We start from the raw sequence: 23,782 nt of genomic DNA, 5'->3' as shown, positions 1-23,782 counted from the left end.
ACTTTACTTGCTTAGGCCCCCCTTATTCTGTTTTTGAACCCAGTCCTATAATAGCCATCTAATGTGTGGCAAGAAATTCCATAATTCATCCTGAGGTCAAAAAATTCTCAAGTGCATCAACATCCCAAACTCATCTTGCAGTGCTTGTAGTTCTGATCTGGAAAGCATTTTGAGGAGTAAGGGGGCGGCACAGTCTTTATCTTGCAGTATCTTGTGCATGTTTGATAACTGAGTAGAAAGCAGTTTTATCTACTTAAGCACATTTAATACAAGATGTGAAGCCAATGTCATTATTCCTTTGGGCTGCTAAATGTAATTGCTGATAGATACCACCTTTATTCAATCTCCTTAGATGCAATAAGCTCCATATGAAAAATTTCTGGGATTTCCAAAATATTTTCTCTGTACTGCTTGAGATTTGCAAAATCTCAAATATAACTGGACTTATGTAGTTCCAGGTACCTTCATCTCTTATGTTCATATTAAACTTCTTAAACGTTGGAGTTTTTCATGGGGACTTTTGTGTAGTAATTTAATTTGGAAAGAAGTTTAGAAAAAGAAAAGCATATTAAGTGAGTGAGGAAGATCTGCCAGCTAATTTTAAGTAGTTGTGATTGATTTTTAAAAATTAACTGTTATAATAACTATTTAAAAATGTTTGTTTCTAGAAAAGACCAAATACAGAATTTTGTATCTCATACTTACTTAGCATGTGTGCCTATTCCTCGGGGAAGGAGGAGATAAGAAGAATGCTTCCTGTAGACTAAAGTAATCCTTGGATAGGCTAGTGATCACTCATTCTCTGATGAAAGGTGATTGTCTCCAACATGATTCTCAGCCATTCTGCTTTTTTCCAGGGACACTGACATAGTTTGTACCATGCTTGCTTACAGTTCAGTGGCAAAAAAGAGATTAAGCCTTCAGGACTGTGGGTAAATCCTTTAGATAAATCCTTAATATTGCTCTTGTGAGACCTCATCTGGAGTGCTGCATTCACTTCTGGGGTTTTCAGCACAGGAAAGACATGGACCTGTTGGAGTGGGCCTAGAGGAGCCCACCAAAATTATTAGAGGGATGAAGCACCTCTTGTGTGAAGACAGCGTGAGAAAGCTGGGGTTGCTCAACCTGAAGAAGAGAATGCTTTGGGGTGAGCTTATTGCAGCTTTCCAGTACCTAAAAGGGGTATATAAGAAAGATGAGAACAGACATTTTAGGAGGGCTTGTTTGGACAGGACAAAGGGTGTAATGGTTTTAAACTGCAATAGAGTCTAGATCATATATAAGGAAGAAATTTTTTGCAGTGAGGGTGTTAAAATACTTGAGCAGGTTCCCCAAAGAAGTGGTGGATGCCCCACCCATGGAAATTTCAAAATCAGACTGGACCAGACTCTGAACAACCTGATCTAGTTGAAGATGTCCCTGCACATTGCAGGGGGGTTGGACTGGATGGCTTTTAAAGACCCCTTCTAACCTAAACTATTCTGTCATTCTGTGATTGTGAAGATGGTTTTTATTCATCTCACTTAGTGGTACTGCTGAAATACTAATTGAAAAGAAACTTCTTTTTGCTGTAGAAATTGGATATACATTAGGTATTTAGCTTTAAGTGGGAGAAATAGGTAAGAAGTGGAATGATTTGTAAAAGAGCATGAGATTTGGAGCATAGCCAATCAATGGAAGAAGATATGGAAGAAAATATGGAAGAAAATACAATTTAAATGGTAAAGTTACCTTCTTGTCTTAAAGACCCCTTCTTCAAGGTGTCTGATGAGGGCCTCCTTTCTTCTTTTGTCTAGCAGACTGCTGTGGAGGTGCTGCCAAGGCCTATGACCTTGACTTTATAGAAGCAGAGACTCATCTATTTCTAAACTTGCTAAACAAAACAAAACATAAACCTCCACCTCAATTCAATGAGTGTTAGGATTGGTTTTTTTTCTTCTGCAGTTACCTTCTGGATTAATGGCAGGATAAGGATACCCTATTAAGGAACAGAAGAAATCTGTGTATATTAACAGCTAAGAAAGTCTTGTTCCTTTGACCCTTTGCATAACTTCTCTAGCTTCTTGTTTCATTGTTTATTTACTGCAGGGTGTTCATAATAGTACAGGTTTTTAAGTACTTAGTTTTTGTCACTGACCAAAAGCACCAGTAGAAATTACTCAAAGCAATCTAAATGGATTCTGAAACATCTGTAACTGTGCCCCTACTTTTACCCCAAAATACTTATATGGTGCTGGTGCAGATACCATTAGAAGGTAATTGTATGGTACATATGAACTAGTTTTTGTTGTTGCACATATGGGGTCTTGAAGTTAATTTTTGGACCATGTTTTTAAAAGCAGCAGCCTTGCATTAGCAAAAAACCCCATTCTTTGACTAACTATTCAATGATTCAGTCTTGTTAAGAGGTATAACCTCATATTAATCAGTCAATCCTATTTGAAATGGATGGATTATTAGCAGTCTTTAATTGCTTTGGGCATTGATTGCCTTTGTTGTTGGGTATTCTTAGTGGGATTGTCAATGGAAAATGGAATTTGCTGGTAAACTGATGCTCTAGCAAAACTGTTTACTGGGCTTTTTCTTTCTGTTAAGTAATAAAGGAAGCTAGAAGTTGTGACCAAAAAAGGGTTGATTATTTTAACTAGTCTGACCAATATTTTGTAATTAATAATTTTGAAAGGGGAAATAAATGTAGACATTTCTGTAATGACTGTAAGTACTCCGAAAGAGTCGGTTGTGTAAAAATAATTCACCCAGTATCCAGACTAGAAGATTGAAAATAATGTTTTAAAGCTAAATTCTGAAGAGTTAATGTTGAGCAGCTGGGCTTTCAGGTTCCTCTTTGAACGTTTGGTGGTTTGAACCTTTCAGTACTTGTGGGAGATTGAATGCCTTCTAACACATCTTATGGCAATATATGTTGTGTTTATTAATATTACCCAGAAAACAGTAATGTAACCATAACATTTTATTCAGTTTACTGTTGTAGTCCTTGTTGGCAAGACAGCATAGGAAGTTTCTGGCCTGGCAGTTTTGACTAAGTGTTGGTCCTTGCCAGGCTTTAGTTTGTCTGCTGATTTCCAAAGCAGCTGTGACAGGCTGTTTTGACATTTGTGCCTGAATTGCTGAGGGTCAAGCTTTCCTGAGTACATCATCTCAGTGTGCATGCAAGGTTCATGATAGTTCTGTCCTTTCAAATAAGTTGAGTTGCATAATCAGTCAATGTCTCCATGTTGCCACATAACAGTGGTTGGCAAACTGAAACTGCTTTTGATAGTTCCCTCATGTTCTCAAACAACAATGCAAGCAATATTTTAGGGAAGTGGTCTTCTTCCAATGTAAGTTGTCCTTCATATCAAAAGCAGTCTCAGTCTCATTTCATTTGTATCTAGCACTTTTCCTTTGCACCACCCAAAATAAAAGCTATTTGGCAGCCTTAGACAGTGGTGGTTACAATAAAGGCTGTGTAAGAAGTGAGAGAGTACTTACTGCCTCTGGCAATAACCATGGTTCTTTCAGGTGCTATAATCAGTTTGAATTCCACCACACAAAATCCATCCTGTTTTGGAGAATCCTTACTGTCATAGGGTTTGGCCTGCAGGAAGATCTTAGCATCTGGGATTGGAAAAATGATCATTACCTAGTTTAACAAAATAAAATTTAGAGGCTTACAAATAACCTCTCTTTGAAAATACATTCTTGTCTGTTAATAGGCTGATGTGACAATGCCTGAATATATTTTGGAAAGCTATATAAAAATATGAGAGTTATGTTTTTTGGTCCCATTACTTTCAGCTTTATCTAAATAACTGTTTTGTTTTTTTATTTCACTTTTGAAAATTTGATTTGGAAAGAAATGCAGATACTGAAAATGGGAGAAAACTATTGCCAGCTGTAAAAGCTGCTTTGATAGGACTTCTTATACAAATAACTTTCTCCACAACTTCAAATATTAGACTTTCAAGGAAGAAAACTTGATACCAATGTAAAATACCATATTTGCATTTCAGTGTGACCTTTGCATATTGGCACTAGTCCTGGTACTTCAATGTGAACATGCTAGATATTATACTGAGACTGAACTGAAGTTTGCCTGAAAAAAGGGAAGAAGATGGAAGAGTCTTAATCCTGATGAAAATTGTCTAATGCAAATTAATTGTAAATATATGAGGCTCTCTTAAATGATTGATATCTTATTAATATAATATTTGATTAAATAACAAAAATTATTTGGTATACTTTACATCATTCAGATGATTTTAATACTTCATTAAAATATGTAGAAAACTTTAATACCACAATTCTCTGTATATTTACCCTCCATCAACTTGTTTCCAGTCTGTTTGCATGAAGTAAAATTTCCCTGCAGAGCCATTTCAGAAAATAATTGGTTTGCCATTCCAAAGTAAATTTTCAGCTAAAACTTAATATACTATTTAGGGAATTTTAAAGACGGAGGCTTCTGTTCAACCTTACAGAAATGCACTTACCTTTTCCAGTAAAAGAAAGCATGAATAGTTGTAGTGACTTTTTTTCTCTGTGGAATAATTAATGTGTAATCAACTTTTTTCATGGCTACATGTAAAGCAATGATGACCAGCTATTGTTTTGGTTTAGAGAATCAAGTGTTGTAAATGTTATTCAGCTTGTCAAGCTGCAATGCTATCTGTAACATTGGAGTGATAGTTGGTGATACAGAATAGTTGACTTTGTAGTGTGAATTCTAGAATGTCAAGACTGTGTGACCCAAGGCAGTAGTTTGATAGAAACTTGTCCTTCTCCTACAAGTGGGTTAGAATATTTTGATAGACTAACTTATTTTTAGAAAATATTTTAATACAAAAATATAAATAAGACTTTATGCATCTATAATTTATTTAATATCAAATAGATTTTATACAGAATTGTCTATCCATTATGCAGAAGCACAGGTACCATCTATACCCCTGCAACCACCATGGCTGGCACAAAGTAGGTTGTTTGTTTAGCTAATTTGGGAAGCATGCCTGGGTATCCAGCCTTGAGGCAAGAACCTGACCTTGGGTTTTTGGAACTGCAGCCAAAAAAATGAGTGTTGGAATTTCTACTTTGGTCTCAACAATCAAGAGAAAAACTTGGCTTTGGGCCTTATGAAAAGGTGTCAAAATCAGTCAGTCTGCTGCAGTACTGATAACAGAGGTGGGTTCTGAAACATGGGGAAGAAGGGGAAGCCATAAAATGTCCCATGTTACTTAGTGCTCTAATGAGAGGCTTAAGTTTGCATTTGATCTGAACATTTATAATGTTCAATTTTTTAGCTCATAACTCTTCATCAGCTTTATTTAGGAGACTAACGTGTTAAGACTATTGTTCCATGAGATCTGTGTAATGGAAAGGGACTAATGCAGTGCAAATACTCCTACACAGACAGAAAATGAGAAGTAATGTCAAGTAAAAGCTGAGATATCACAATGTGGGATTCTAAAGTACCAAAACAAACAATTTTGTTTGTGGAAGTTGAAAAGATTAAAACTGGATAGGTAATTGTGGCATATAAACAGAAAGTGGAAAGTGAAGATTTTGCTGTGGATGTGGAAATAATTGACTCTGAGAGCCTGCATGAACCTGTTCCAGAGAAAGCAGTCTGCAGCATGATGGTACTGATCTTGTTTCTTATATTAATGCCTCACCATGCAGCTCTGTCAGGCAATGAGAAAATTTTTGCTGTCTTTAAAATGTTGCTTAGTTTGTTTTTAGTGATCATCTTTGCTATGATAGGTAAAGAATAATATAATATCTCAGAAAACTTGTGTAAATCAGGAAAATGCATTCATTTCAAAATGCAGATAAAAAAAGAGTGTAAGAAAAGAATATATTTAGGATTATTTATCATTAGGATTAGTGTGGTGATTTGTGGGTTAACAGGGTGTTAGAAAAAAGGGAGTCTGAGAGTCCAGATCTCTAGGTGCCTTGTTTGATGCATGAAAGAAATTTTTTTTCAGTATTGATAAATCTTTACTCATCTGTTATAGTTCTATATAAGCATTGCACTTTAAATTGCAGTTTACATGTGCTTAATATAAGCTCTTTATGTTATATTGCTTTTCTCAGAATAAAGCATTACTATGTTCAACTGTAGTAATGGTACTGTACGTGGAAACTGTTTCACGATCTGTGCTTCAAAGTTGACTTGGGCTCTTAGTTCAGAGGAAACCTGCTCTGTGGTAGTTCTGCATAATTGTCCTTTCCTGTTAAAGGAGGGGTCTATGGAAAGCTTGTTTATATTTTTCTTATATTTTGCAAGATTTCTTTTTATCTTGCTTTTGTAAACAGTGCTGCTTTTCAGACAAGATGTTCAGAGCTAGTATCTGTGCAGTTTTTATCCAGCTGCTTCCACCTTAATGTGCTTATCACATATTCCTTGGAGTTTACATGATAGTGAAGGGAAAACTTAATTTCTCCCCCCTCTTCCTGTGTCTTCTTTGCCATTTGCATTCTTTGTTTTCTTTTTTCCCTAGTGCAATTGCTGAGGAAAATGGCCACACTAATACACCTCAGAAAGGACTGTTACCTGAAGATGCCACTGCAGCTTCTGGGGTACTTGAGGCTGTCTCAAAATCCACTCTTTCACCCCAAGTGGTGCAGGTTTCAGAAGAGCAGAATATGGTGCCTACTCCAGCAAAAAAGTCAAACAAGGCAAAACCACAAATAGATGTGAAAGCAGAGTTGGAGAAGAGACAAGGAGGAAAGCAACTGCTGAATTTGGTGGTAATAGGTAATACTGTTAAGTTACATTTCTGACAAACATAAAGTTTAAAGACTGCCTTTATTGAATCTGGAAGTGATGTAGAAGCAAAACTGTCCTGAGTCTATGGAAGGGAAATCTCATACTCTTTTCAGTTGTATCTGCCTTTTTTGGAGGGATTGCATTCCGATGTCTTTGACTTGGTTGACTTAGCATCCCTTTGAACATACACAACATGTTTGGTTTGGTTTCATTGCTGCAGAGTGCACTTTTTAGCATGAATTTGAAATGCTCTATGACTGTTGTGCTAACTGGGTGTTACAATAAATTGTCTTCCTGTGTATCTGTCTCACAGGATTATGAAGTTCTATGGATTACAGAAGCATTATCAGTGCATGTGATGTTCATATGTTTAGTACATTTCTTGAGCTATACCTAAATTGCATAAATGAATAAAATTGTTGTAATATTTATTTTCTTCCACAGGACATGTTGATGCAGGCAAAAGTACTTTAATGGGTCATTTGCTCTACCTTTTGGGAAATGTGAACAAAAGAACTATGCACAAATATGAACAGGAATCTAAAAAGGCTGGTAAAGCTTCATTTGCCTATGCATGGGTCTTGGATGAAACTGGTGAAGAAAGAGAAAGGTAGAAATGCATTTTGATGGGAATTACCTTTTTTCTGTGTAAGAACACAATTTGTTAGAAAATATTAGTGTAATAAACTAAGCATTGAAGTGTCAGTTCATCACATGTGGCTTACATTACTTTTACAATAAAATGTACAAATTAATTAAATTAACAATTTATTTGTATGCTTTATAAAAGGTCTTTATTAATCTGAAATATGACATATAAAATTAAATTTTTATATTGAACTGAGTTTTCCAAATTACTGTTTTTGATTGATTCTATTTTCTCTTTGCTCTGAGTTTTTTATTAAAAAAAAAGAAAAACTTTCTGGAGTCATCTGTAAATATTTGGGATTTTGGGGGACTTTTTTGTTGTTTTTTAGAAGTAGCATACTAAAAGTATCTGCTACTACAAGATGTTTTGTCCCTTGAAAGTTCCTGTCTGTCTTGACTGTCAGTAAAGGGAGATGCAGATGACTAGCCCAGATACAGATGTGTGTGGTAGGTGTTTGCATTTGATGGGATGGATCCTATCCTATGTGTCATACAGAACATGTGGAGGTTAGTGAGATGTGGAACTGTGTCCAAGTGTGTAGCAATCCTTCCTTGGTAATCAGGAAATCTGTCTGTGGATCTTTGCAAATGTGTAACTGTATCTCTACAGTCTTATGCTGCCTATTTTTCATAAACTTAGCTATGTTTCTCTGATACCTTTTTATGAAGAAATAATATCAAAAATATAATCAGTAATGATTTAAATATACAGTTCAATTTTCATGTTCCTGCTGTGATTGTTGGGACACAGTCTATGGGTGCATGGTAGTCTGGAATTCTGGGTATTTTTCTTCACCCCTGGATTTACTAAAAGGCAGCTCCAGAGGTCTTCTCTTCCAACATGCAGATATCCCTATGTTGAAGGCTAAATGTGAGAGATATTAAGTGCATAATTTGATTATTGTCTTCTTAACACCTTACTTTATATGTCTGAGAAGTTTTAAAGCAGTTTTAATGGTGCATTACATGTATGCTTTGTTAAAGGGGAGTGACAATGGATGTGGGTATGACCAAATTCGAGACACCAACTAAAGTAATTACACTGATGGATGCTCCGGGCCACAAAGACTTCATTCCAAATATGATCACAGGAGCTGCACAGGTAAATTTGGTCTAAAATGCTTTTTCCAGTATCAGTGTTATTTTTAACTTCTTCTTAAATTGTTTTTTTTTTTTCTTTTAAAATCTAAGATGGAATGGAATCATTGATGGTGTTAGCATATCTTTGCATTTTTTAAACTTAAAAAAAATTTGTTTGATTAACATTAAAGGTAGTTGCTTTTTTTTAATGCCAGCATTTGGGAGGAGGGTTTTATTATGCAAGTAATTTAATAATAAATTGAAGTTTGATAAAATCACATTTGAGCTTTGAAAGCTACTCAGATGTGGTATATGGCTACTCAATGAGTAGTTCTCTGAAAGCCTTGTTATAGGTTGATCTTAAGTGATTTTGAGCTTAAAGAAAAAGGATTTATGGGTCAAGCAAAACACATTTTTCTGCTTTATAGTGTATTTTTAGGGGATGGGAAGACAGATAAAGTCCATAGAGAATGCATGCATATTGTCAAGAGGATATTTGCAGAGACTGCATGCCACTTGTTTTAGGAACAGTAGGTGAAGTCAAAAGCGTTGGACACTACCCATTGAATTCAGTATGGCACTTGACAGTCTCCTGTAGATAAGTTATTTGTGGAAACAATATCTCAGAGGTGGAGCAAAAATAATATGGTTATGTGATATAAAAAGAGTGATTTTTTTTTTTTTTTTTTCACTTAAAGGTACCCTTCTTTAAACAATTAAATTGATTCTTCGAAGTAGAGATTTAATCAATTTTTTTCTCCGAAGCTAAGCTGTGGAGTGTGTCATGCCTCTCTGAAATATGGGTTATATCTTAAGATCTTTGTTGAGTACTTGGATGAGTACTGCTAGTATGATCTTACTTGATAGAGAACTTCAATGCAGGAAGACTGGTTTGTTCCAAGTTCTGTTTTAGCTCTGAAGCAGAGCCTGGGTGAGAATTCAGACCTTGTGACCCAGTGGTTAGGCTGCAGAATAGTCAGAAGTTTGCAAACTATGGTGCAGTGCTTATACAGCCATCTATATGGCAGAATATGTGTTGTAGCAATTTTATGAGTTAGAATTAGAAGTGAATCTTTAGTTTCAGAGCAGTGGAAAATGTTGACTCAGATGTGCTATTTCTTTACAATTTTGTTAAAATAGCATTTTCTTTGGGGAAAAAGGTAACCAGGCAGAAATATTAAGAGAAGAGTTGCAGATACCCCAGCAATTTTATCAGTTCAGCAGAAGACAGGGCTGACCAAATAAAGCTTGATATCTCTGTTCTAGCTCTCAGGGTGGATGGGCTGGTCTGTTCTGGAGCCTGTTAAGGAATCACTGAAACTTTGCAACTTTCTGTTGCCTATTAGAGTAGGCTCAGTGCTGAAGCAATGGCTGGAAATGGCTTTAGTGCCTTTTTATTGTGGAGAATGCTGTTAGGAGGTGAATCCCCAACTGCTGTTATGCAAAATGCAAATCAGCCTTATCAAGGCCAGCATCTGGCCTTTGATACACATTCAGTAAGTCCTGAGGTACTGTTTTTATAATTTATAATTTAGAAAATGCAGGATGTCTTTTTTTTTTAAACAAGATGCTCACTGCAATGCACTTCTCAGGCTGGGAGCTCTGAGGAAATTCATCAGTCATCCTTTTCCCATTCTCACACTCCTGCTGTCTCTGAGCTGTGAGGGTTTCATGCCTAAGAGGGAACAAGGGAAGTTCAGAGTCAGGACTTTGTTCCTTTTCCTGGAATTCAGAAGCATAAGCATTTAAGGAAAGGGAGAAAGTGCCACTTTTTCTTCTCTCTTGCCATTATGCCCATCTCCTCAGTCCTCTGGAATTGTCTTACACCTGCCTGCTGACACCAGTACCTTTGTTGTTCACATCTGTTGCCATCACTTAGTACATAATGATGATCTAACTGGCAATTATTTACCAAAGTAGGAAAGTACAAGAAATATTAGCAGCTTTGAGGCTAACAGCAAGATCTGTTTTTCCCTGTGTTTACATGCTGACTTTTGTGCAGTGCTGTAGACTATTTGCTCTTAATGCTCTAGTGTCTTGAGTGGACTGGGAAGCATTCACATCCAGCATAGAGTCACCTGTACAGTACAACTGGTAATCCCAGTTTTATAGTGTGGTGATTTGCTTGTCATTTTTGCAGCTTCTCACTAAGAAGGCATATAGACTGAGGCAGGGAGAACTGGACATTCACTCCTACATTGTGTTCTAAAGCTTCTGGGCATAGGCTGCTTTTGTTTAGATCTGTGCAGCATCCACAGTAGATAGATTGAAGGGGACAGGTTCCCCAAAACAGCAGCTGTCCTGTGTTTAACCAGGAGGTGCTGGTTCATGATCTAAGATGACATAATGCCATAATATCTCACCAAAGTGGGTATGATACAGATGGGACTGAGCAGTTTCAATTACATTTGGAGCACATCAGGATTCCTCCTGTGTAAAGTACATTTTGTGTGAAATGGTACTGATTGAGGTATTTACTCAGATTATTTCCACCTCTTAACCTCTTTTGATTTTTTTTTTTTTTTTCGTAATGTAGGCTGATGTGGCAATTTTGGTTGTGGATGCCAGCAGAGGAGAGTTTGAGGCAGGATTTGAGACGGGTGGACAAACTCGAGAGCATGGATTATTAGTGCGCTCTCTTGGAGTGACACAGTTGGCTGTTGCAGTCAATAAAATGGATCAGGTACACATTTAATTTCTTCATTTAAATGAAGGGCTACTGTCTAGATTTGTGGATATTAAGTTTAAGGATCAGTATTGTGAAACTAATAAGAAAGCACTGTTTCTTTGCTTCCCTGCTCTGTCCCTTATGTTTAGACTTTATGATGCCATTCTTTTTATAAATGGGTGTATTTTCAAAGCACACAGAAGATTAATTTTGGTGCTAAAATGAGCAGGGGTCCCTTTTTTACTTGTGGAAATAGCACATAACAGTTGATCTCACTGGTATCTGTAAGATCATTTTTGTGGTCATTCAGGCCAAGAACTCAGTAATTTTATTTACATGTGTAAAGTTTGTTAAAGATTACAATTTATATTTGAAGTTACTACTGTGTTGAATATGTCTTGCTGAATCTGAATTTTGTGTAAACTTAAAAAAAAAGCTACTGTTAAAAGGGCTTGCAATTTTAGTGGTGTGTTGTTTGTGATCAGTAATTGCTAGTGTGTATGCTCTTATATATTTAAGTATGAATGCACCTGGAAATCTCATGTTTATAAATACACATCTGTTTCTACTACAGAATTGATGACATGCAGCTGTATGTTCAAATCACAGTTAAAAATCTATCATTTTATTATCATATCATAATCTGTGCTTTATTTTAGGTCAATTGGCAACAGGAACGATTTCAGGAAATTACGAGTAAGCTTGGCCAATTTCTTAAGCAAGCTGGCTTTAAGGTAAAGTGTTTGTGAGGCCTTTGTTGCCTTGTTCAAGCATTTGGGTGGGATGAGCTTTTCCTACAGTCAAGTTATTTTGTGTCACTTTTCCTGCTGCTGCTATGTGCCCATAATGCAGCACATTTCCTTTCTTCCTGGTAGGGTGATACTGAGTCTTGCAGTCAGTTCTTTAATACTCTTTGTATCATCATCTTTGTTTAGGTCTGCTGTATCTTTGGGATATTCAGACCACTTGTAGTTTCTTTGGATCGCTGTCTGCAAAGCAGAAGAGACCAAGAATGGTCTATCTTAATGTTCAGGATTATGTGAATGACAGTATAGAGTTCTATACTGGAGCAGGTGTCAGTGTGGATTATGAGCTCATGAGAGCCCTCCTCTCATGTTTTCTCAGTTGCAACTACTATTCATTTGGACTGGCTGTGATCTTCCTGCAATCTCTTAAGTATAAAGCTGCAATTTAAACCGAAGTTTTACTTGTCAAACACAGAGGAGTTTGTTTCCTGAGCTCAGTTTCTTGTTGTCAGCATTGATACCATCATATTTAAGTATCTCCAGCTCTTTGTTGGAGCAGAGTGATCAGGCAAGAGGTGACCACAAAGGAAATGGATCCACTGAGTAACCTGCCTTCTCCAGGGGAAATATGAATGTGACAACTATTCTTTTAAAGTTTAGGTGCATAACATTGGAAAAATATACCTCTTTCTTCTGCTAGGAGATTCTGTTGTTAATGTATGCTTCACATCTGTTTGTTTTATTAGGAATCAGATGTGGCTTATATCCCAACAAGTGGCCTTGGTGGTGAAAATCTAGTCACAAGGGGTCAGTCAAGTGACCTCACACAATGGTATAAAGGAAACTGTTTGTTAGAGCAAATTGGTAAGTGCAATTTTGTTCATTTAAAATACTGCATCTTAGTCCAGTGTTTTAAAACTTTCATTTTGGGGAAAACATGAGACAAAGTTATTGGAATGCAACATAATTAATTTCTGGAACTGAGAAGTTGCTGAGATAGTTATTGCATATAGACATTCTCAAAGATTTTATCAATTTATTTGCAGATTCTTTCAAGCCACCGCAGAGATCAGTGGATAAACCATTTAGACTGTGTGTTGCTGATGTTTTTAAAGGTTGGTTGTTTTTATGATATTTTTGCCATCATTTCACTGATATTTAACACAAGTGTTAAAAAATGCTGTCAAAATAAGACTTCAAATTGGAACTTCATGCGTAGTCCTGGACCAGAATAGTATATTTTCAAGTACCTTGCCAAATTTTAAATAGTACTGCTGAAGATGAGACTAGAAAAGAAATTGAGGAAGCTAATCTGCATGACCAGTTATTTGTCTGTGTAATGAATTCATGGTTCTGTGGGACTTTCCCAAACTGGTTCTGCTGGACTAAATCAATATTTCTCAAACTTTTTATTCATGTGGCTTTGGGCTCTTTTGCTTTCCAGTTTTAGATTTTAAACAAGTTTGTCTTGTTCCTTTTTTGTTCAGTGTTGTAGTTGTGAAAAATGGTACATTCCCTAATTTTTATAAAAAGTTTGGACAGGTGAGGTGGAAGAAAATGGTGGTGGTGGTGAAACTATTACAACCAGCCAAGGATTTAAGGAAGTGAGCTATTCCCTAGCATCAATAAAGATAGGAACAGCAAGAACTATAACACGTTCTTATTTTCATTATCTGGTGAAAATAGACTGCCTTGAACCTGTAAGATCTTCATGGTAAACTTGAGGGGTTTTTTTTTTCCACATAGTCATTTGCAATTACAGGTAACTTAGAAGAAATAAAGCTTCTAGACTCATTCCATGTGAAACATTTTGTAGGTCCCTTGAAAAATGTTGCAAACTAAATGACAGCATTATTTGAACTGTTGTAAATATTTGTAATCAAATATGATCATTAAAATTCATATTTTAAGAAATTCTGTTTTCTATTTAAGGTGTTTATAGGGGAAGTTCAAAAAACAAAACAGATCAAAATTCTGATTGTAAGTAGTCTAAGCCTGGAAATACCAGGTTTGTGCAATTTTCATGTGGACCTTCAAGAAAACAGTAGATATTGTACATGCCTTTGGTTAGCTGATTTAACTGAAGCCATAATGCTAAATATTGAAAACTTGCATGGGAACATACCCTAGAGTGAAACCACTGGTTTTGTCATCTATGCCATCTCTGTATTTTTTTTTTGTTTTTTCATTTCATTAGCTGTGGGAAAATGTGTTAGGATTATTGATTGAGATCTTGTAAAATAATATCACAGCTTTTTAGCAGCAATAATAATTTTTGGGTTGAGCAAAATTTCACAGAATGAGCATTTTTGACTACATCTATTTTGCTAAAGTATGCAAAAAAATAATGACTTTGGAAGGTACTCAATTTACATATAGAGGGTTTATCACTAAATGTGGCCTTTTAGGTGGTTTTTTAGGCTATTTTTTCTTACATTATGATATCAAAACTTAATTAACTTTGATGCCACCAGAGGAAGTAGCTGCAGATACAAGTACATGAAACAACAGTTGTTCTCAGCTCTGTTCTAGAACCTGTGCATGCTGAGGAGGAGCTGTCCATAGAAGTATGTAAGAAGTGAGAGTGCTGAGTGTACTCCTACATAGACTGGAAAACCCCTTTCTCTGTTAAGGCTGCTCACATATATGATTCAGCTGCCTCAGCCAGCTTTTAGCTGTTATTCTCCACTGTCCTCCTAATACTCATTCTCTCCAGGCAAACTGTTTCCTGATCTGATCCTTGTCTGCTGAATCAGTCCTCATGATATTATAATTCTGTCTAGGCTATGACTGATCTGACCCTAAAATGCCTTGTCTCCCAGCCAAATCCTGAGGACAAAGAACATGTCCTGGCAGAACCCAAATACCAGATGCACAGAAATGGGGCCACTTTTTATGTCCTGATTCTGTCCCCCACTGTCCATTTTGCACTTGCACTGATTCCAGGGGGAACTGATGGGACTTGACACTTTTAAGGAAGCAGTCAGCATGGGAGTTGAGGCTTCAAAGACCACATTGGTTTACCAAGCCAGACCTGGTGATGATTTGAACAAAAGATAAATGGCTTTATTGTACTTGGGAGTGGTTGAGAATGTGGAATCAGTTCATGTTTCTGGTTGCCACAAGTGCTTGCAAAGCCAACTTCAGGTTGTTTTGTGTGCTGTATTCTGGTGGTGTCTGTAACGTGACTTCGGTCTTCTTTTCTAGCCAGTACCAGCTTTGACAGTTTCCTGTTTGACATTTGATGTCATCTGTTGTCCCAGTCTGGGGTTCCTCCTCTGCCCCGAGATCACCCCAGAGGGACACGAAGGTGGTTCAAAACCTGGTTTTCCCCGAAGAGACTGGAGAGAGACTGCCGGAGACAGTTTTCTCTTTTTCCAAGGACAGTTTATTGTTTCTTATCTCTGGGACACTTTGCCTGGCCAGCAGCGGTCTGCTCAGCCTGGCATCCATGGTGGAATCTGCCTGGTCAAGGCAGGGCTTATCTTATATAGTTAGTACTACGTATTATATGTTTACAAAATTTTACCAATACAATACAATTTTATTAAATGGTCCAGCCCTGACCCCAACCAATCCAAGAGGCCAATGTGTCACCCAACATGGATGACATGGAGAAGAAGGAGGAAAAGGTGTCCACCCCCCAAATTCTCCATCTTGGCCACGTGTCCCTTATCATAAACATTCAAGAAAACCTATTTATCTACGTTCTAACATTCTAATTTGCACTCTACTCATCATTATTTTCTGTGTCTCTTCTCTCAATGTGGGCAGGTTCTCCCAAGGAGCCAAATCCAGCCCCTGCAGCTCCTGGGCAGCACTCAGGGGTCTCTGAGGGGTCTGCCAGGGAGGTTTTTGCACCCCCAAAGGAGCCAGGGAAAAACCCTGGACTCCCACATCTCCCCCCTCTGTTTGCAGCAAAAAGACCTCCTTCATGGTTTTGTCCAGAGCCCTTTTCACAGCTTTGTTCAAGGCGTGCTGGGTGCATGGGATGATGCATGGCAAAGCAACGAGAATAGTAACAAGCTCCACTAATATATAAAAACCTACTTTCAAAATTTCTTTTTACAAACGTAAAAGATCAAAAAGGTCAAACAGACCATCCAGGCACAATAACTGTGCTAGAACTCAGAAGGATGGTTTGTTTGAGACTACAATATAATTGCTATATACATTCTAATTCGGAGTAACATCCATTGTTTGGTTCTTTTTCACCCCTAAAACATCACATACAATTCCAAAATCCATTGTTGAAGCAAAAATTTCTAATTCTTTTGGTTTGAAAACAGCCACAGGGACAAATTGAACCCACACATGTCATCCATTCACAGGAGTTGTCACAACTCACATCACCCATGAAGGGATGCCCTCCGGAATGGACCATTCTTTCACTGTCAATCCCACCAGACATGTTGAAAATAGCTTTTTTGCCTGGAATGCCTCAAACAAATTGTTTCCAACCCCACTGTTCATACTAAACTTTCCCAAACATTCTCCCTTGGCTGCATCACTGGTAAATCCTCTTTTTCACCTAATACAGTTGACAAAAAATAAGATACAACAGCATATAAACAATCATTTTTCACTGTCAGTCCTTAAGTCTTTTAAATCTTGTTTGAAGAGAAGTTCACATCCTTTTTTCTTGATGTCTGCCAACACTCCCCTTGGAATCTTGGCGGCTTGTTGTACTGGATCATTGTGAGGAGGGTCTCCTGCTAATTCTGCCATGGTGAGGTTAGCATGAGCACCACCTTGGTATTTCTTTCGCAGCTCCTTCAAAGCTCTTCTCCATCTGCGCTCCCATATAAGTCCTTGTGTGTCAGTAAGTATCAATGACACAAGAGATTTCATGTCACATGAAGTCAAGTCATATTCATTGAGAATACCTTTTAAAAACTGTTTAAAATATGAAGATTGCAGTCCATAGTCTCTAATTGTCTTAATTGAATCTTTAACTAAATCATTATTTAATTTTTGCCATCTTTGGTTTTGTCCTTGTGAGTCATAATTCACTGGCATGGCTATTTCACCAGTCCCAATTGCAGGACATTTTCTGCTTCTTGTCAAGTCCATTCGAATATTTGTCCAATCAACTAAAGTATCTTGAGCTGCTGTTGCAGGTCTGTGTGTCTCTGTAGGAATTTGTCTGTTCAAAGGTATTACTTGTTGAGATTGAGGCCAAGCTGCTGCCTCATCCATTTTTTGATTCATTGGTATTGTAGAAATCTGTGGTCCTTGCCGCATTATTCATTGAAAAGTCCTTGCCCATTATTGTCATCAACCTTGTTCTTCCCTTTATTATCACTTGTACTGTCATTTCTGAATCTGTAAGAATTGTCCTTGGAGATCTGTAAGGTAGGAAAACCCATTCTATAATTAAAAGAGTGTCTTTTTTGTGTTCGTCCCAATGAAAAATCAAACCATATAGCTGTGTTTCTTCTCCCAACACTACTAAATGGAATGGTAAAAAGTCCACGTATTGGTGTGGAGTGGCGAGTGCCACAGTAAGTCCTACTAAAAATCCATTGTCAGGTACATGTTCCACTGTGAAAGGAGATCTCTTCCCCATACAGTGAATGGCTTTTACACGAGTAATAGCTGTCTTCTGTCCGGGTCCTGTGAATGTTATTGAATTTTCACTTTGGAGGCATACAGAACTTCCTCCAATGCCTGTGATTTGATCCAAAGGTACAATCAAGTTCCATTCTCGAGGTCAGAAAATATATGAAATCACTGTCACGTCCGGTGTTCACCATCCCTGTGATGGATGTTTTCCTGTTATGGTCTATCAAGTCCCAAGTAATAGTTGGCTGTTCACGGGTTATGTACTTCAACCATAACGTGTGTACTTCGACATGGTCATTGTAGTGTGGATGCCCTTCGCCCATCACCAGCATTGCTTGATGCTCCAATGGATGCAACTCGCTTTTGCCAGTTGAGTATTTTGTGGAATTGTCAATGGGGGTCGAAGAGCCCTTGCTAAAATTGTCATCTCTTCGAAACAGTCTACTGAAACAACAGTAGGATACATTGTCAGTCCAAAATTGCTGCACCGGTCTCTGCCCATTATCAAAAAATCTTGTCTCTTTCGGCACGGTGCTTTCAGTCCTGTACGTATAGATGCAGGTTCTTCATTCAAAAAAACAAGTCATTTTTGAAGCTGACAGGATGTACTGCGTTCCTGGGCAGCAAATCTCTGTCACAGGGGATGTCCCCTAACGCCCTGCTGAGGGAGTCAGATTGACGCTCCCCGACAACTGTATTGTCTGTGCCGGTGTTGTTGCTGTTCCTTGTTGCACTGCCATCATTTCTGTCGTAGCACAAGATGATCCTGCACTTCGTGTTTTTTGGCAGTGGCAATGGTTTTCTGTCCACATCCGTCAGAGAATAACATTCACTTGCCAGATGTCTTCCTCTGCGACATCTAGGGTAAAGTTCTGTTGGCTTGGAAGTCTTTCTGGATTGAGGACAATTTTTCCTAAAATGTCCAAAAATTCCACAGTCGTAGCATTGTCCTTTAGATGGATTCTTTTTCTTCTTAAAATTTGCAAAAATCTTTTCATGTTGTTCTTGAAGAACTTCCGTCATTTGCTCCTTGACAACTGAAGCTATATGTTGTGGTGTTCCAATCTTGCTGCAGGCTTCAACCATCTCCGTCCTCTCTCTGTGGAGACAAAAACAGAACCCTTCCCCCAAATGCTTACTTTGTAAGCTTTTCAACTTTCTCTGTCTCTATATTTTTGATCAAAACTGGAAAATTTTCCCTCAATTATTATTTCAACTATTATCTAACAAAAAAACAAACCCAATGTTTACAATCTTCTGCAAGTAATCACAATACAATAATTAACAGTACTTTAAACAACAGGCATACATTTACAAGATTAGATGATTATCAATTTAAAAAAAACAAACTGTGTCATCACCTCAGGGTCTGCAGACAGCTGACAAACCTTGATTCAATGAGGAATTAGATGGTCATCTCCGGAAAATGAACACCAAATTCACTTCAAAGTCAGCTTCAGCTGTTATATTGATAAGTCAAATTGTCAATCCAAACGATTGGAATATTATTTTGATGCAGAAAACACCTGGGTTTACACAATTTCTCTTTCAGTCAGAATTAAGGCTTGGCCAGAGCCTAAACTCTAATTGGAAGAGAACTCCCTGACATCTTCTTATTAAAGAAATAAACCACAACTCTTAACAACAAAGTTGCAATTAAACATTTCAAAAAGAAATCAAACTCCTCTGGCAACTCATTTTCTCTAAAATTCATCTTTAGAGTAAGATACTTTGAACATGGCAAGACACTGCAGTGCTTCTATGATAACAACTTAGGAAAACCATAACATTAAAATTTTTTTTCTGAGAATGAAGCTCAAATAATTTTCTGGAATTCTGCAAAATATTCAAAACCATAAGATATCAAAGTGTCAGGTCACAAAAGACCTGCCAAAATAAAAGAGAGAATTAATAAAAGGAAAATAAAGAAACATTAAGTTCACAACTTAGTTGATTATCTTCATACATTTGATTCAAGGACGTATCTGGAGGCTTTCCAAAACTTACTTAAAGTATTGAAAGATTTCAAATTAAACAATGAAACAGAAAACAAAATCATTCTATAATATAGAATTCATACAATCTTATTACAGTGTTTTTAAAATTAAATACAGAAACTAAATTTAAATTTTAAAATCCAACTCAAAATCTATTGATTTATATTGACAATATTGCAAATACTTATAAACTGGCTTCTCTAAAACCATTAACTATAGGAAAATTAAAACTCAATGTTGACATTTAAATAAATGTCCACTCATATCTGACCAATAACAAATCACTAAATATAGATGATATATATTCAAATAAAATACAAAATACCTTATTATACCTTCAATTATTAAAATACCTAATACTATTAAAATACCTTTACCATTCTTAAAGTTTCAGCTATTTTTTTTAACAAAATTGCAAAAACAAACACCTTTAGTTTAACATACAAGAACTGAAAATAAAACTGACTCTCTTGTCCTGTTCCCTTGTTCTGTTTGTTCTCCACAGTATAGATAAAAAGCAGCTCTTGGCCTCTCTCCATGCCCCATTCCCCTCCCGTCTGCAGCACTGGGTCTGTGCAGGCACAGGGGGAGCAGTGGGGGTGCTGCTGGAGCCTCTGGAGCAGGGTGGCTGTGCCTCCCCCCCCTCTCTCGGTGAGCCTGGGCTGTGACCTCACGCTGCTGTGCCTGGGTTTGCTCTGTCCGGCTCTGTCCGGGCAGCTGCCTGCAATTGCTTCAAAGTTGTTAATTTTTTCATCTTTGAATTAAAAAGCATAAATTTCTCTCCCCATTAGAATCTGCCAGTTCTAATGTGGACAACTCAGGTTTCCCTGAAACAGGGCATTCATCTCCTCCCCCAGCATTTCTGACAGCTGGAGACAGGTCTGTCTGTGTCTTTTCACAATTCTCGCTTTCCTGCGTCCCAGCCATTGCCACAGGTTGCCCCTCCCTGGACATCCCTTGCAGCTAAATGCACCGAACTCGAGCTTTTTTCCTGTTTTTGTCCCGGTCAGTGTGAAGGCTGCCGCTCCCTCCCCCTTTTGGGCTGAGAGCCGCCCGCATGGTCCTGTCCTTCTGCGTCCCAGTTCCCGCAGGTTGCCCCTCCCTGGACATCCCTGCGGCACTGAGCCCGCATTTTTCCGTGGTCCCGTCCCCCTCCCCTCTGTCCCCCACGCCCGGGGAGTCGCCTGCAGCGCCCTCCCGCCTTCTGGGGTCAGGGTTTCTGAAGGGGTGAAATAGCAAAAATGTATGTCCTGCAACTCACTTGGAAATATTTCTAACTTAATTTTTCCCCTGGCCTTGCTGATGGCAAGGCCCTTGCTGAACCACCTGCTGCTGGCAAGGCAGTCATAAACTTCCCTCCCCCAGCTCATAGCTAGGTGAGAATCCTTCCCCAGTCTCTGAGGAACTTTAATTGCTTTCTCCGCCTGCTGATAGCAAGGCAGCCGTAAACCTCCCACCCCCTGCTCATGGCTAGGTGGGAATCCTATGATGTGTCTGATTCTGAACCATCTTACCCAAAAGCAATCCGTCCAAAATCGATTCGGAGGTTCCTGAAACCGACCAGCAGTGCACAGGAGCGAGGCTTCCCGGGACACCTCCTCTCCGACTCGCGTCTGGAACTCGGCTTTTCTTGGCAGAGGGCCATAAATCTCCTCCAAAGTCCTTTTCAACAGCGTGCCTCTTCTGAAGTTCTGTCTTTTGGGGGTCTGTACCTGCCTTTGCAGGCTACAAGGATCCACCAGGGTCCGTGCCAAATGTCTCTGCCTGGGGGGGTCTCCTCCATCTCTGTGCGTCTTCTTGAGCTTGCCCTTCTGGGGGTCCGCACCCACCTTTGTGGGCTGCGGTGCATCCAGAGACGTCAGATGTCACTGCCCAGCCAGGGGGATGCCAGATGTCAATGCTCAGCCAGGGACGCCAGGTGTCCCAGTCTGGGGTTCCTCCTCTGCCCCGAGATCACCCCAGAGGGACACGAAGGTGGTTCAAAACCTGGTTTTCCCCGAAGAGACTGGAGAGAGACTGCCGGAGACAGTTTTCTCTTTTTCCAAGGACAGTTTATTGTTTCTTATCTCTGGGACACTTTGCCTGGCCAGCAGCGGTCTGCTCAGCCTGGCATCCATGGTGGAATCTGCCTGGTCAAGGCAGGGCTTATCTTATATAGTTAGTACTACGTATTATATGTTTACAAAATTTTACCAATACAATACAATTTTATTAAATGGTCCAGCCCTGACCCCAACCAATCCAAGAGGCCAATGTGTCACCCAACATGGATGACATGGAGAAGAAGGAGGAAAAGGTGTCCACCCCCCAAATTCTCCATCTTGGCCACGTGTCCCTTATCATAAACATTCAAGAAAACCTATTTATCTACGTTCTAACATTCTAATTTGCACTCTACTCATCATTATTTTCTGTGTCTCTTCTCTCAATGTGGGCAGGTTCTCCCAAGGAGCCAAATCCAGCCCCTGCAGCTCCTGGGCAGCACTCAGGGGTCTCTGAGGGGTCTGCCAGGGAGGTTTTTGCACCCCCAAAGGAGCCAGGGAAAAACCCTGGACTCCCACAATCTGTTAATTGTCTGTGTTTCATCTCATTTTCTGGAATGAATAGAGGGAAATTAGCATGCAGACATACTGCTAATATTTTTCCAGATAGAAAGGTGGAAGCATTCATTACACAGAAGCCTTCATCAATAGCTGCGATTAATGCAAAGAGCAAGTTGGTAGTAAGTGACCTCAAGATTTGAGATCAACTTGTTCTTTCAAATACAGCTTTAAATTTAGCTTTTAATTTAATGTGAGACACAAAATACTAAGATGCTTGCTTATATAACTGAATTCTGATGTTCAGCAAAAGATTATTTACTGTTTGTGTGGATATTGAAAATGACATTGTAGAATCAGTTCAGAGAGTTCTTTTTAAGCACACCTGCAAACACATGCTAAGAGTATGAGGCATTTGTTAAGGTGTATGTGCATGAAAGTACATGTGTAGCATATGTGAGAAAATAATTGTCATATTATTCAAATGATGAACAGACTTTTAGGACATTGAAGACAAAAACTTTACCAATCTTTTATACAGAAATAGTTAAATAATCTCCTGTTATAATTGTTTCTCATAGTAAATAAAACTGAATAAATCTTTGACTTTTCCAGGAGTAAAAAGTAATGTGCAGACAGAGTCTTAGGATTCTGATTCAGTTAAACAGTAAATGGCATAAGAATTTGCACCTGTATGCATGAGAATTATTATGAGAGGTCTGTCATATTCCTATTATCTGTAATTATAGTGAGAAAGTCCTGAATTAAATAATATTGCTAGAAATTAAGGGGCTTAGTCTAATACTGAAAAAAACTAAAAAATATTTTTTATGTACCTACATTTGTTTAAAGAAGAATATTTCTTCCTTAGTTGTGATAAACAAAAGATCTAGGGGTTTTGAATTCAATATTTCATTTTCATTATGATGCACAGCTGGCTAACTTGCAAGTACTGAACACTGCTGAGAAGGGAAAAAAAAATCTTCATTATATTAAAAACTTGTCTGTGTATTGGTGAAGGACTAACTTGTGATGGGGAACTGACTGTATTATGAAGGTTTTTTAAATTGTTTTTGTGTTTATTACAGACCAAGGTTCAGGATTTTGTGTGACTGGTAAAATTGAAGCAGGCTATATTCAGGTTGGAGAACGACTTCTGGCAATGCCTCCCAATGAAACTTGCACTGCAAAAGGTACAGTCTTCAGAAGTATGTTTACTTTCAGGTCAATACTGGGCTAGAAACAGTTACTGAAATGGTAACAGACTGTCAAACTGATACTAACTGTCAAACATAAATTGTGAAAGCATAAAACGAATTTCTTTAGATGTGACTGTGTCTGTATAAATATGTCTGTGAGGAGTATGTGAAATCTTACATGCTTTTTTTACCTTACCAGATAATCCAAAAGTTATAGCCTTGTGGCTTTTTACATTGTTTTATGAAGAGCCTGTAAAAGCATTTGAATTCCAGCAATGTCTATAAAGATATTCACTACAGGAATCATTAGTATTCAGATTTACTGTGGAGTGTTTCTGCTTTTAGGAAGTGTGAGGATGTTGAACAACCTTTAGAAATTAATCTTACAAATTGGTTTTGAAAAAGCTTGAGAATTCAGTCATCGCTCCTGTTTGATGTTGGAAGGTTTGTCACTGATCCTTTCATAGTATCAAACTTTCAGGATATAGTTGTCTTGAGGAACTGGAAAAGAGAAGAAAATTTGATTTAAATTTCAATGTATTTGATTTCTGAAAAGGAATAGCTAGACAT

At 38.1% G+C, this 23,782-nt stretch overlaps 1 protein-coding gene across 1 annotated transcript in view; it reads left to right on the top strand.

Annotated features, from left to right (window-relative positions):
* Nucleotides 1-23,782, top strand: part of HBS1L (HBS1 like translational GTPase) — a 63,691-nt gene that overhangs the window by 33,407 nt on the left and 6,502 nt on the right. The window contains exons 6-13 of the mRNA XM_079297955.1: nt 6,501-6,757; nt 7,214-7,379; nt 8,402-8,519; nt 11,034-11,180; nt 11,825-11,899; nt 12,658-12,775; nt 12,958-13,026; nt 23,102-23,206. Of these exons, the coding sequence (XP_079154081.1) occupies nt 6,501-6,757; nt 7,214-7,379; nt 8,402-8,519; nt 11,034-11,180; nt 11,825-11,899; nt 12,658-12,775; nt 12,958-13,026; nt 23,102-23,206 (1,055 nt within the window). The remainder of the gene's footprint in view (nt 1-6,500; nt 6,758-7,213; nt 7,380-8,401; nt 8,520-11,033; nt 11,181-11,824; nt 11,900-12,657; nt 12,776-12,957; nt 13,027-23,101; nt 23,207-23,782) is intronic.

This window comes from Erithacus rubecula (assembly GCF_903797595.1).
Source record: "Erithacus rubecula genome assembly, chromosome: 2".
NCBI classification, from domain to species: domain Eukaryota; kingdom Metazoa; phylum Chordata; class Aves; order Passeriformes; family Muscicapidae; genus Erithacus; species Erithacus rubecula.
The sequence above is the reverse complement of the archived record's forward strand: the minus strand, read 5'-3'. Positions and strand labels throughout refer to the sequence as shown.